The sequence below is a fragment of the Salmo trutta genome, chromosome 8, assembly GCF_901001165.1.
Source record: "Salmo trutta chromosome 8, fSalTru1.1, whole genome shotgun sequence".
In the NCBI taxonomy this organism is placed as follows: Eukaryota; Metazoa; Chordata; class Actinopteri; order Salmoniformes; family Salmonidae; genus Salmo; species Salmo trutta.
In genome coordinates this window covers 21753630-21767793 of record NC_042964.1, presented here as the reverse complement: position 1 = coordinate 21767793, position 14164 = coordinate 21753630, and the positions used below count along the sequence as shown (strand labels likewise).

Here is a 14164-nt window from a genome sequence, read left to right as displayed (position 1 = left end):
AGGCCCAGCCAGGATATGCATATAATTGGTAGCATTGGATAGAAACACTCTGAAGTTTCTAAAACTGTTAAAATAATGTCTGAGACTTTAACAGAATTGGTATGGCAGGCGAAAATCCGAAGAAAATCTGACCAGAATTTGTATTTTTTTCAGCTCCCAGGCTCTTATTATGGAAATGTATTGTTTCTATATATCTACGTCACCCAAATTGCAATTCCTATGGCTTCCACTAGATGTCAACAGTCTTTATTCAAGGTTTCAGGCTTCTTTTTTGAAAAACGAACAAGTATTTGAAGTTTTTGTAATGGGACCACCTGAAGCAAATCAGTATTTTGGCGCGCTCTTACGAATTTTCCTTTCCTATTGAACATAGTACTTTCCGTGTGAAATATTATAGTTTATTTACATTTTAGACGACCTGCGGATTAAATAGAAATGTTGTTTGATTTGGTTTGACGAAGTTTACCGGTAGCTTTTTGGACTCCTTTGTCTGCATGTTGAATGAGTGGATTACTGAAATCAATGGCGCCAACTAAACAGACTTTTTGGGATATAAAGAATGATTTTATCGAACAAAACGACCATTCATGTTGTAGCTGGGACCCTTGGGATTGCAAACAGAGGAAGAGCTTCAAAGTGATTAATTTAATTGCCATTTGTGGTTTTGTGAAGCCTGTGCTGGTTGAAAAATAGGTTGTGGGTCGCTGTCCTCAGAAAATCGCATGATATGCATTCGCCGTAAAGCCTTTTTGAAACCTGACAACACAGTTGGATTAACAAGAAGTTAAGCTTTTAAATGATATAAGACTCTTGTATGTTCATGAATGTTTAATATTCCAAATATTTATTTGAATTGCACGCCCTGCAAATTCACCCGATGTTGTCGGAGGGTGTCCGGCTAGCGGAACACCTAGCCCTGATTATAACCACATTGATGCCTGGCGAGCACATAATCCTAATGCGAAAGAGTACACTTTCAATTCACAGGGGTAAATACATCTCACAAATCAATGTCATACTATTATCTACAACTCATTTATTTAATCTAGAAAATAGAAATTCGACATATGAGCTTGTCTGATCACCACGCCTTCTACTGCCTATTACACGTTTCAGAATCTCCTAATTGTAACTAGGCCCTCAAAGAAAGGTATAAGGCCTTATGATATACTGTATATATGAGAATCATCAAAGGAAGAAGGAAATAAAAGTAAGCAAATAGTGTAGGTTGTGATGAAATTCAACAGTAACGTCTTGGCCTATCTACAGAATATACACGTGAAAGATACGTGCGAGGGGTCAATATCTATGGAAGGCCCAGCTTATGACCACATCCTGTTCAGCTCACAGTACTTTCTGGTAGGGAGAGGAGGGTGCCTTCTGGGTGTCCAAATGTGATCTTGTCATACAGAGTCTGCGGTTACATGTGACAGATAATCAAAAAGAAACTGTTTCAGCATCAAGGAAGACATAGTATATTCTCAAAGTAGACTACGTAGTTTTCCATTCAACCGCAGACATTTTACCATTATGACCATTTATATCTTACCTTGTTCAATCTTGGGATAACCAGATCATTGACAGTTTCATAGAAGGATATTGGGTTTACATGACTGATTGATCTTGTCAGGAATCAAAATACAGCCCATTACAATACAGTACATTCAGCTTCCACACATTCAGATACATAATAACGATAGTGCATACTTACGTCTCTAATTCTTGTGTTGTCCATAACATCAGCATATATTGTGTTGTCAGTTAGATCTGCTGTGTTTTATAAGAACAAAATATCAACCAATCAGATACATTTTAAACAGGATATCAACAAACATACCCAGGAATTAATGAGGGGTCTCACTCGTTTTCTAATTTCTAGCAAATTCCCCCCCCCCCAAAATAATATCAGCTGAAGAATACTTCTAGAACCACCTTAAATGTCACTTTAAGTATAGTGGAGACACCTAAGCTGTACATACCTGTGTTACTTCGGCCCCTGCAGTAGCACACTGCCACAGCTACAGTGAGGATCAGCACCACAGTGCCTCCCACTGATACTCTGATGTAGATGGTAAACCACACCAGTCCTGTCACATATTGTACAACACACATGATTAGACTATACAATATGATAAAGACTAAATGGCTCTATATCATATACATCCAATGTGAGCACATGCATTACATATTATATTTGACAACAGAAGCGTATAAGCACACTGAAAGTGTATAGAAGGGATTATTATGATATCTAGGTACCTGGGGTGGTTGTGTCATTACTACACTTTACTTTCGTAGAGGCAGTTTTCCAACTGACTAGGTTGGAGGCGTTGCACTTTACACTGATGTCTCTCTCTGCTGGTGAGAGAGAGAAGTGAATCTGCTGGGCGTCCCCGTAGATCTCATTGTCTCTCTCGGATGTGTACCAAACTCACTAAAAGTGGCAGTGATAAAGCCTCTCTTGAAAAAGCCAAACCTTGACCCTGAAAACGTAAAAAACTATCAGCCTGTATCGAGTCTAACATTCCACTCATACATTTAAAAAAAAGCTGTTGCATAGCAACTCACTGCCTACTTGAAGAAATATAATGTATACGAAATGCTACAGTCTGGTTTTAGACCCCATCATAGCACTGAGACTGCACTCGTGAAGGTGGTAAATGACATTTTAATGGTGTCAGACCAAGGCTCTGCATCTGTCCTCGAGCTCCTAGACCTTAGTGCTGCTTTTGACATCATCGATCACCACATTCTTTTGGAGAGATTGGAAACCCTAATTGGTCTACATCAGTGGTTGACAAACTTTTTATCGTCGCGTACCCCCTCTAGCACCACGGTCAGTGCACTCTCAAATGTTGTTTTTTGCCATCATTGTAAGCCTGCCACACACACACACACAAATCAATACATTTATTAAACATAAGAATGAGTGTAAGTTTTTGTCACAACCCGGCTCATGGGAAGTGACAAAGACCTCTTATAGGATAATGGCACAAATAATAATATAATAATAATCAATAATTTTGCTCTTTATTTAACCATCTTACATATAAAACCTTATTTGTTCATCGAAAACTGTGAATAACTCACCACAGGTTAATGAAAAATGTGTGCTTGAAAGGATGTAAATAATTCTTCAATGTTGGGTTGTATTAAATAATTTTCCACACACAGTCTGTGCCTATATTCAGTTTTCATGCAAGTAAAGGCCGAGAATCCACTCTCACATATGTACGTGGATGCAAAGAGCATCAGTGTCTTAACAGCGCGATTTGCCAAGGCAGGATACTCTGAGCGCAGCCCAATCCAGAAATCTGGTTAAATAAAATTTTCATAGAACCACTTGTTGCAATTTTGACGAGGCTTTCTTGTTCAGATATCGGTAACTGGACTGGAGGCAGGGCATGAAAGGGATAATGAATCCAGTTGTTTGTGTCATCCGTTTCGGGAAAGTACATGCGTAATTGCGCACCCAACTCACTCAGGTGCTTCGCTATATCACATTTGACATTGTCTGTAAGCTTAGGTTTATTTGCAAACAAAAAAAAGTAATACAATGATGGAAAGACCTGTGTGTTGTCCTTGTTAATGCAGACAGAGAAGAGCTCCAACTTCTTAATCATAGCCTCAATTTTGTCCAGCACATATAATACAGTTGCGGAGAGTGTCTGTAATCCTAGATTCAGATCATTCAGGCGAGAAAAACATCTCCCATATAGGCCAGTCGCGTGAGAAACTCGTCATCATGCAAGCGTTCAGACAAGTGAAAATTATGGTCAGTTAAATTTGGGCTACATGGGACGTTAGCGTGCCACCTGCGGGACACAGCCAGTGAAATATCAGGGCGGCAAATTCAAAACAACAAAATCTCATAATTCAAATTTCTCAAACATACAAGTATTTTACACCATTTTAAAGATACACTTATCCTTAATCCAACCACATTGTCCGATTTCAAAAAGGTTTTACGGCGAAAGCATAATGTTAGATTATATTAAGACAGAGCGTCAACAAGAAAAACCACACAGCCATTTTCCAAGCAGGAGGCGTCACAAAAACCAGTAATACAGCTAAAATTAAGTACTAACCTTTGACGATCTTCACCAGATGACACTCCTAGGACTCAATGTTACACAATACATGTATGTTTTATTTGATAAAGTTCATATTTATATCAAAAAAAAACATTTTACATTGGCGCGTGATGTTCAGGAAATATTTTGCCTCCAAAACTACCGGTGAATGAGCACATCAATTTACAAAAATACTCATCATAAACGTTGATAAAATATTAAACTGTTATTCAAAGAATTATATATAAACATCTCCTTAATGCAACCGCTGTGACAGATTTCAAAAAAGCTTCACGGGGAAAGCACACTTTGCAATAATCTGAGTACAGCGCTCAGAAAACCAAACCAGCAATACAGATACCCGCCATTTTGGAGTCATCTAAAATCATAAATAGCATTATAAATATTCACGTACCTTTGATGATCGTCATCAGAATGCACTCTCAGGAATCCCAGGTCCACAATAAATGTTGTTTTGTTCGATAAAGTCCATAATTTATGTCCAAATACCTCCTTGTTGTTTGCGCGTTCAGTAAGCTACTCCAAATGTAGGAAGTGCGCTGGAAATTTCACGACAAAAAGTCAAAAAAAGTTACATTTACGTTCGTAGAAACATGTCAAATGTTGTATAGCATCAATCTTTAGTGCCTTTTTCACATAAAACGTCAATAATATTCCAACCGGACGATTACAATGTCTTGAAAAATGTTATGGAACACAGCTACCTCATCATGTGAATGTGCGCCACTGAAGTCATGTCATTTTCTGTGTCACCAACTTCCCGGCCTTCTTGTTCGCTCTCTGTTCACTGCAAAAGCCTGAAACAAGGTTTTAAAGACTGTTGACATCTAGTGGAAGCCTTAGGAAGTGCAAAATGAACCATAAGTCACTGTGTGTTTGATAGGCAATGACTTGAAAACACTACAAGCATCAGATTTCCCACTTCCTGGTTGGATTTCTCTCAGGTTTTTGCCTGCCATATGAGTTCTGTTATACTCACAGAAAACATTCAAACAGTTTTAGAAACTTCAGAGTGCTTTCTATCCAAATCTACTAATAATATGCAAATATTTTACTCTGGAACCGAGTATTAGGCAATTTACTCTGGGCACGTTTTTCATCCGAAAATGAAAATACTGCCCCCTTACCTTAAAAAGTTAAGAAAAATGTAAGCTCGTCTCTCAATTAAAAAAAACATATCAATACTTTGCCCCTTGATAACCAGCACACTTCTGTACGTTGTGAAAGCGTTTCATGGTCGCTGCCCATATCATTGAATAGTGCAGAAAATACACGACAGTTCAGGTGCCTTGCTTAACAAAGTTATCAATTTTCGCTGTAGTGTCCAAAGCATCATTCAAGCTGTCAGGCATTCCCTTTGTAGCAAGAGCCTCTCGGTGGATGCTGCAGTGTACCCAAGTGGCGTCGGGAGCAACTGCTTGCACGCGCGTTACAACTCCCCTACGTCTTCCTGTCATGGCTTTTGCTCCATCAGTACAGACACCAACACATCTTGACCACCAAAGTCCGTTTGATGTCACAAAGCTGTCCAGTACTTTAAAAATATCCTCTCCTGTTGTCCTGGTTCCCAGTGTTTTGCAGAAGAGGATGTCTTCCTTAATTAACCCCCCGTAAACATAACGAACATATGCCTGGAGCTGTGCCAGGCCCGCCACATCTGACTCATCCAGCTGTAACGCATAGATTTCATTTGCTTGTATGCGAAGCAGTAATCATTTCAAAGCATCACTTGCCATGTCACTGATGCGTTGTGAAACAGTGTTGTTTGTCGAAGGCATTGTCTGTATAATTTTGGGGCCTTTTCCCAAAGCATTGTCCCAGCCATATCCTGGCAGGAAGAATTAAGTCCTCCACAATAGTATGGGGCTTGCCTGTCCTCGCCACTCGGTAGCTCACCATATAAGATGCTTCTAGCCCCTTCTTATTAATGGTATCTGTTGCTTTTATACATGTCTTACTACTCGAAAGTCATCTTAATTCTAGCTCAAAAAACTCCTGTGGCTTATTTTTCAAATTGGCATGTTTTGTTTCTAAATGTCTGCGCAAGAGTGAAGGTTTCATCGAGTTGTGAGATAGTACTTTTGCACATATAACATACTGTGGCTGAGGAAAGGCACTACTCCCAATATAAATGAACCTCAAATCAATGTAATTCTCATCATATTTGCGCCTCTTCGATGGTCCAATGTCCCTGTCTGTTGTTCGGTGCTTTCCCAGGTTCCTCTCTAAGGGGGCAGTAGCTCTTCTGCTGCATCAGATTCACAACTGTCAGTGTCCATGCTAGCTGGTCTAACAACAAATGTAGAATTACTGATGCTAGCATTGGATGTGCTTGTGGAAGCAGAACAACTTGTGTCATTGACAGGTGCAGGTGTAGTACTGCTGGTAGTATTAGCACTACCAGTACAGCTGGTATGTGTCTCTATGGATGCGGGCCTTACTTTTTTTAAGCACTAATTCTCTTTCTCCCGCTCCACCCCTCCCCCAGGAGGAACTGAGCCCTGGGATAATGCCTTAGGACTACCTGGCCTGATGACTCTTGCCTGTCCCCTGTCCACCTGGTCGTGCTGCTGCTCCAGTTTCAACTGTTCTGCCTGCGGCTATAGAACCTTGACCAGTTCACTACCTTGTCCCAGACCTGCCGTTTTCAACTCTCTCTCTACCGCACCTGCTGTCTCTACCTCTGAGTGCTCGGCTATGAAAAGCCAACTGACATTTACTCCTGTGGTACTGACATGTTGTACCCTCTACAACGACGGTCCTTATTATTTGACCCTGCTGGTCATCTATGAACGTTTGAACATCTTGAAGAACAGTCTGGCCTTAATGGCCATGTACTCTTATAATCTCCACCCGGCACAGCCAGAAGAGGTCTGGCCACCCCTCAGAGCCTGGTTCCTCTCTAGAGTTTTTCCTAGCCACCGTGCTTCTACATCTGCATTGCTTGCTGTTTGGTGTTTTAGGCTGGGTTTCTGTATAGCACTTGGTGACATCTGCTGATGTAAAAAGGGCTTTATAAATACATTTGATTGATTGATTAGTTTTGATATTGTGATCCACAAGAATGTGGAGTAGTTACAGGCCTGTCCCTGAAGGGGGCGATAAGAAACCCCAGATGTTTACCATAGGATACCAACTAAAGGTGAAGTCTGTAACTGCTTTCCCCTGTAACCTTTCTCTTGGTTTCTTCACAGATGTTGTACATATGTCCCATACTCTACACTCTACGACAAACCACTTAGGTCATTTTAGAGGTAAATAGTTAAAGAAAATAGATTAATGTATTCAACATGTAATGATGTGAAGCTGAATGAAACTCTAGACTTTAACCTGGAAACCCAGTTCCCCAGTTATAGCTTTGAAACTCCTCCCATCTCTGGTCAGTGGTAATAAATAATGCTAATAAATCAAAAGTTATTTGTACTATGCGTCGAATACAACAGTGAAGTGCTTACTTAACAGCCCTTACCCAACAATGCGTTTTTAAGAAAATACACACAAAAAATAAATATATATAATGTATATAAAAATAAATTAATAAATTAGTTAAAAAAATAATTTACAAAAAGAAAAGCAAGTGAAAAAAAGTAAAAAATAATGACAAAAATAAACAATAGACAAACACAAACAATATACACACACACACACACACACAAACAAACCACACAACACAACATGCACACACACCACACACACACACACACACACACACACACACACACACACACACACACACACACACACACACACACACACACACACAACACACACATAATACAGTACATGAACAATAGACCTGATACACATGACATACTGTATACAGACAAATTGAAATACAACACAATAACAAACATATATATGTAGACAGTAGCTAACTACATATATTACTCATAACAGAACCATCTGAGGTGTGGTGTGTGTTGTGTTGTGTGTGAGAGAGAGAAGTGAGGGGTGGCTGGAGATGTCCATTTCCATTGTGCCCCAACAGAGATAAGCTGGCTTGGCTTGCCACCTGACAACTGAGCAAAGGTTTGAGGGAAGTCCTACACTTACGTATCGATCTATTTTTACATTTCTCAAGAATATTTCTTGTCTTTTCTGTGTACGGTGAAGAGGTGTGATCTAAGCATGATGTGGTGTGATCTATGCAGACTGTCATCATATAGGAAGTAGAGGGGTTTGTTAGAAGGACTGTAGTTGTAGAGAAAGTCACTTGTCTGTGGGGACAGAATGGAGCACACCTTGCTCTGTTTGCTACTATGTAAGTAGTGAGTTAGTGTGTTTGTTTATGAACACTAATTACCTCATTTACTAAGAATTTAAGGGGAAAAGGAATAAGACAGTAATCGAAATGAAGACAGTTTCATGCTTTAGCTTTGTTTCTGGTGTTTTAGCCCTTATTGTGAAAATATTAGTAAATGGCACTCAAAGGAAATATCAGCAAATAGGGTGTAGAAAGTAACCATTCTACATTGATGTTGCATCACTGTGAGAACCTGAGCTTGTATAGCCGATGCCATGCAGACCTGGTTAGTGTGATGGTGTGCATTTAACCAGCTCATCACTCAGGAACTAAAGAGTGGTGCTAACTCAGTGGTTGCAAAATGTGCTGTAAATGACAATGAATATAAAATGCAATATTTGTTGGATGTGTTGTTGTATCAAGTTGTGATTATTGTAAATGGTTGAGGGTTCCTTCGCTACAGTTATGGTAAACTGTGTTAAGAGATTAATGAGTGGTGTTTTGGTGTTTTTGGTCTCTGTACACTCTCTGTGTGCAGAACATGAGAAGTCAGCGGCCATTTAATGCTGCAGTCCGTAATTCAAACTACAACAAAATGGCCATCCTGACACTTGTTGTGGTATATGGCTGAGGGATGGGGCTGAGGAAATTCATTCATCTACATTGTTTACAATAGTTGTCATAACATAACCATATATTTTGGTTTATGATGGGATAAGACAGTTGAGGGAATTCAAAGTTATGCTCTTCAAGAATAAATGCCTATAATTAATTGAAAGATCCAACATGTATGTAGAAATCGTAGATTGCACCTTTAAAATAAATACAGGATGGATTTGGTCATCAGTAACATGAATATGGCATGTTGTTATTTAGTTCTATCTGATATTGGAGTAATGTGACTTTCTTTGTTGTAGTGCTGAGTACACACATCTACTCTGGACACTCTGAAGATGATGATGGTAGATATTTGTACACTTGATCAAGACTTCATCTCTTAATGCTTCATCAAATATTTTATTTGTAATTTTTAAGCTACTTTTGGAAAGACATGTTTTGTGTTTTGAGTGTCTAAAAATAACATGTGTATAGTATTGTTTCATGCTGGTTTTATTTTGTGCAGGAGAGGCAAAGGCTGTTCTGACCATACGCCCCAAATCCTCCCAGATATTCAGTGGAGAGTCTGTCACTTTCAGATGTAACATACAGAGGGGAAAAGTCACTGACTGGGAATACACATGGCGCAAAGATGTTGTAGACTCAATCAGTAGGAAGCATGAATATGAGATCAGTGAGGTTAATATTTCAAACAGTGGTAACTACTGGTGTCTGGGTACACATATTGCTCAGAAGAAGCATTCTAAGTGGAGTGATGCAGTCAGTCTGACAGTGACAGGTAGGTCATCTTATCTCTCATTCACATCAGTGTCTCCATACACATAACCACTTGACATTGGGCCCCATTTTAAGGATTCTATTTTGTCATTTTAGTTGCAGTTCAGATTCTTCCTTTATTTTATTCTCATTTCATGTAAAAATTGAAGAAATATGTTGTACGGTACTAAGATCATACTTTTAACTGATTGGTGCACTACCTGTATTTGTCTTCTTGAACTGTTTCCACAGCTCTGCCTACAGCCTCAGTGAAGATGGTCACTACCCAGGAGACACTGTATCCCGGAGACACAGTCAAGCTGCAGTGTGACATATCAAACTACACAGGCTGGACGTACCACTGGTTAATAAATAAAGAACAGCTTTCCAGTCAGACCAGTAAAACCAGCACCATCTCTCTCTCTGACCAGGCTGGTCAGTACCAGTGTCAGGGGACAAGGACAAAACGGCCCCAAAATTCATATCTCAGCTCATCTCTCTACATTAGTGTCACTGGTGAGCTCGCTATTAATCTTCAATCACTGACTTGACTTTCTGAATTTTGAGTAAATGAGGGAAAATCTAAATATACTCTATAGACTGTAAATTCTAACTGAATGGAGTCAACATAACCCCTATTTAAAATAAACTTTAATCAAAACTTAACAGCAAGTGTTAAATTATTATAAATGGCCAAGCATGTATCCAGATGTTTTGATATTCTGCTCTCTGTTTTCTTAGCTCTTCCTGAAACTACACTGACCTTAAATCCAAACCCTGCATATAAAGGAGAGAAAGTAACTCTGACATGTTCAGTGGGGTCTGAAACTGGCTGGAGGTATACATGGTACAAAGACAACACTAAGAAAGTAGTGACCTTGTCTAACAGACACACTACAACAGGAGCCACCTTCATCATCAGTAGAGCTGCTGAGTCTGACCAGGGTCTCTACTGGTGTCAGGGAGAGATCCAGTCCAGATCCATATCATCAATCATCAGTGATCCTGTCACTATCACTGTGAAAGGTGAGTAATTGTGTGTGTGTGTGTGTGTGTGTGTGTGTGTGTAGTAATGTGTATTAATGTTTCGCTTTGTCCACTACTTTATTTATGTTCTACAACTACCTCAGAGTCTGACGGTGATTTGCTGTTCTCTCTCCAGGCGTAACTCCTGGACCCTCTACATCAGTCCTAGTAGGAGTGGTTGTGGGCCTGGTTGTTGCTGGTGTTCTACTGGCCATTCTCCTGGTACTGCTGTGGCGATATGAAAAAGCCAAAGGTCAGACTTTTATCAATTCTCATTTGTCTTTTTGGTTCATGTTTAGGAGAAAAGTGTCTAATAACAAAAGTTTAAAACAGTAATGACTTGACACAGTATAATAGTATGCATTTCTCATTACAGATTCCTGTTGCAACAGAATATTCTGGTGAGAACACCTGTCTTTCAACTACGTTCCTTTTCATACAGTAAAATATAATCTGTGTGTTTCATGAGTATCTCTCTCCCTGTAGGCCCCCCGAGCTCCGGAGCACCAACCTGGACCCCCAACAGGACCAAGGGTCTACCCAGAGCCAGGCTCCTGATGCTGGGTATACACATCTACAGCATGGTCAGTCTCTCATCCCAGACCACTGTCACTTTCCTCTCTGTAACATCACATTCTGACTTTTCACCATTCACTTTATATACATGTTACCGTACTCTATGTCCCTAGGCAAGCTGAGGGAAAACCAACCAATTCATCTTTCTCTCTCTTCTTTGACCAACAGGTGGCGCTAACATCTATGATACAATCACACCCTCAGACAATGATGACAATGGTACTGGGAAAGGGAAAGGGGGATACCTAGTCAGTTGTACAACTGAATGCCTTCAAATAAAATGTCTTCCCCATTTAACCCAGCCCCTCTGAATCAGAGAGATGCGGTTGGCTGCTTTAATCGACATCCACATCTTCGGCGCCTGGGGAACAGTGGGTTAACTGTTTTGCTCAGGGGCCAAACGACAGATTTTTACCTTGTCAACTCAGGGATTCGATCCAGCATCCTTTTGGTTACTGGCCCAGCAATCTTTTGGTTACTAACCACTAGGCTACCTGTATGTTAAATTTAGCATGAATACAGTATAGAGTTGTTGTTGCTGTTGTTCTTCATATGTTTAATATTACTAGCATACTAACATTAAGTAGAGATATTAGGGTATTACCTGTATATTTCAGATGCAGGTTCTGCTACTGCTGGATCAAGTGATGTGATGTACGCACAGATTCAACTCAAACAGTTGGACAAGAAAAAGAAAAGTAACTTTCAACTGTCACATAAATTAATATAAAATGTAGCAATGTTTTTTAGTCATCAAAATTGATAGAAACGTACAAATTCTCTCCTCCTTCTCAGAAATGACAGCTGATCCAAACGAAAATCCAGTCTATTCTGCGGTGAAGACAGGGAAGACAACAGGTGAGACCCATTCTACAGGTTGGTGGTCAGTGAAATTTAAATGTGTGATTTTGGAGTTTCAAAAAAGATTCAGAATAATGTAATTCCTTAATTTGTTGACTGGAAATGTCAATTTTCAGCAGCAACTGGACCTGTTGATGTGACCTATGCTGAGGTTGACCTTAAACAGAAGGCCAAAGCCAAGAAGAAGAAAGGTAAGATTGGACATCCCTCCTTCCATATTCCCCCTGTCATGACGTTGCCCTCTTTGGGTACAGCGAGCACAGTTAACCCCCTCCCCCTGCACCTCCCCCTGCACTTCTTCACCATCTCCCTCTGTCTCCTACACCCAGGCTGCTGTGGTCAGAAGGGGTCGTAAATTCCTAAGAAAATGTCCTGCCTCATGGCCACAGTATAAAGAGACAGAGTGTTTTCATAGAGAGACAAAGGAATTCTTCCACCTCACAAAACTGGGGAACCGAATGACATTTATGTTCTGGAGAAGGTATAAAAGATCGGTGAAGAATCCAGCTACGAACTGGTCCGTTTGGTACAATTTTGTGAAACTCATGAGAGACAATACGGCCATATTACCATAATAATGTTTATATACTAACCTCAGCTATGAGACTTACATCTAAATGGTTGTATAAAATTAATGAATAAGGAGAAAGCTATTTGGAATATGTTGGGATGCTTGTAAGATGTTAATGTGAGAGAACTGTATTTTCTGTTTATAGTTTTACCAAGTCATCGGCATGCCACCAGGGACACAGACAGGACCTGGCGACAGCCTTTTCTACGTTCAGTATATAAACCTCCTCCCAGGGTTTCTTTCCCTAGACCAGGCCTCCACTCCATTACGAGTTGGCTAATAGGTTTGACCATGCATCCCTCTACTGAACTTTAACCATACCACGTGGTTAAACTATTAGACTATCGATACAGAATAAGATATTAATTACTAGTCTGCAGCTAGGAATTCGCTATCATTGAACGCGAAGACTGACGAAACATCCATTCTATAACGACATTAATGAATGTCGCTTTGAAAGATCCATTCTAACTGAGAGAGAGAACGCGAGGACATAATTCTCCAACAGAACCGAACTTTTCAACAAAGATCCCGACGACACACTAAGCGTAAATATATATATTGATTGCAATTGTTCCCGAATGAGTGAGCGTTCATTGTGCAAAGGATTAGCATTTCAATTGTTAATATTTATCAACTCTGTAGTGTCTTCTCCGCTGTCCCCACCCCCCTTTTGTTTAACAAGCCGCCATGCCGGTTTAGCCCACTAGGGCACATTCCTCTACCATTTCTTTGTAACGATACCTACTGTTTGTATGCCTTTCTGTGAATTATTTAGTTTAGTAAATAAATGATTTTAAGACAATTGTTGCATGGATGACTCATACTGAAGACTGGGTTCGTGCAGATAACCAACAATTTGCGACGTTTGGAATGAAACTGGTGTGAGGTAAACTAAAATATCATTAATCAGAGGACTCATGGATCAGATATTATAATATCTGAAAGTTATATTAGGAAAATAATAACTTTGTAATCTGAATATTTTCCTTGGTGCCCCGACCTTCTAGTTAATTACAGTTACACGATTAATCAGTTTAATCGCGTAATAATAATTACAGAGCGTTATTTGATAAACATGTCTTCAAGTTAATGAAGCCAAAGACACGACACCCCTATCATAACCTCACACCTCTGACCCCAAATTGACTAGCTGTATAATATTCTGTATATAACTGTTATATTATTCTGATGTTTTATCCTCACCCCTTACAGAAACATTAACCCCACCTGAGGCAGATTCAGTCTATTCTGAAGTGAAGCCAGGTACAGCCCCAGGTAAGACTAATAGCCGTAAGCTATTGATACTTAATATGCTACTAATATGGAACTAATTCTATCATATCAAAGTATAATGTATCTATTTAAAGTATGTCTCTTTGTTTAATTCTTAAGAGTTTATTTGACTGCATGTCGAAA

General features: G+C 39.7%; 2 protein-coding genes, 1 long non-coding RNA gene and 1 pseudogene across 3 annotated transcripts in view; 3 read left to right on the top strand and 1 right to left on the bottom strand.

Annotated features, from left to right (window-relative positions):
• Positions 1-1344: 1344 nt before the first annotated feature.
• The window catches only part of LOC115199251 (SLAM family member 8-like), a 256891-nt pseudogene continuing 244071 nt past the window's right edge, over positions 1345-14164 (bottom strand).
• The window catches only part of LOC115198464 (carcinoembryonic antigen-related cell adhesion molecule 5-like), a 162080-nt gene continuing 155952 nt past the window's right edge, over positions 8037-14164 (top strand). The window contains exon 1 of the mRNA XM_029760425.1: positions 8037-8355. Coding sequence (XP_029616285.1) covers positions 8325-8355 — 31 coding nt within the window. The 5' untranslated portion in view covers positions 8037-8324. The remainder of the gene's footprint in view (positions 8356-14164) is intronic.
• On the top strand, positions 9807-11195 carry LOC115198491 (carcinoembryonic antigen-related cell adhesion molecule 1-like). Its single transcript, XM_029760465.1, has 4 exons — positions 9807-10227; positions 10453-10737; positions 10874-10990; positions 11114-11195. Exons 1-4 carry the CDS (start codon positions 9987-9989, stop codon positions 11140-11142), a joined length of 672 nt encoding a protein of 223 aa, XP_029616325.1. The 5' UTR covers positions 9807-9986; the 3' UTR covers positions 11143-11195.
• LOC115198501 (uncharacterized) lies at positions 11915-12357 on the top strand. Its single transcript, XR_003879239.1, has 3 exons — positions 11915-12011; positions 12109-12171; positions 12291-12357. It is a non-coding gene; the product is annotated as an uncharacterized LOC115198501 (long non-coding RNA).

Excerpts from the sequence above, each read along its gene's own strand:
- LOC115198491 (XM_029760465.1), top strand. The coding sequence starts at position 9,987 with ATGGTCACTACCCAGGAGACACTGTATCCCGGAGACACAGTCAAGCTG. Across the intron at positions 10,228-10,452 it reads TCTCTACATTAGTGTCACTG|CTCTTCCTGAAACTACACTG; the intron begins GTGAGCTCGCTA and ends CTGTTTTCTTAG. Across the intron at positions 10,991-11,113 it reads GCGATATGAAAAAGCCAAAG|ATTCCTGTTGCAACAGAATA; the intron begins GTCAGACTTTTA and ends TTCTCATTACAG.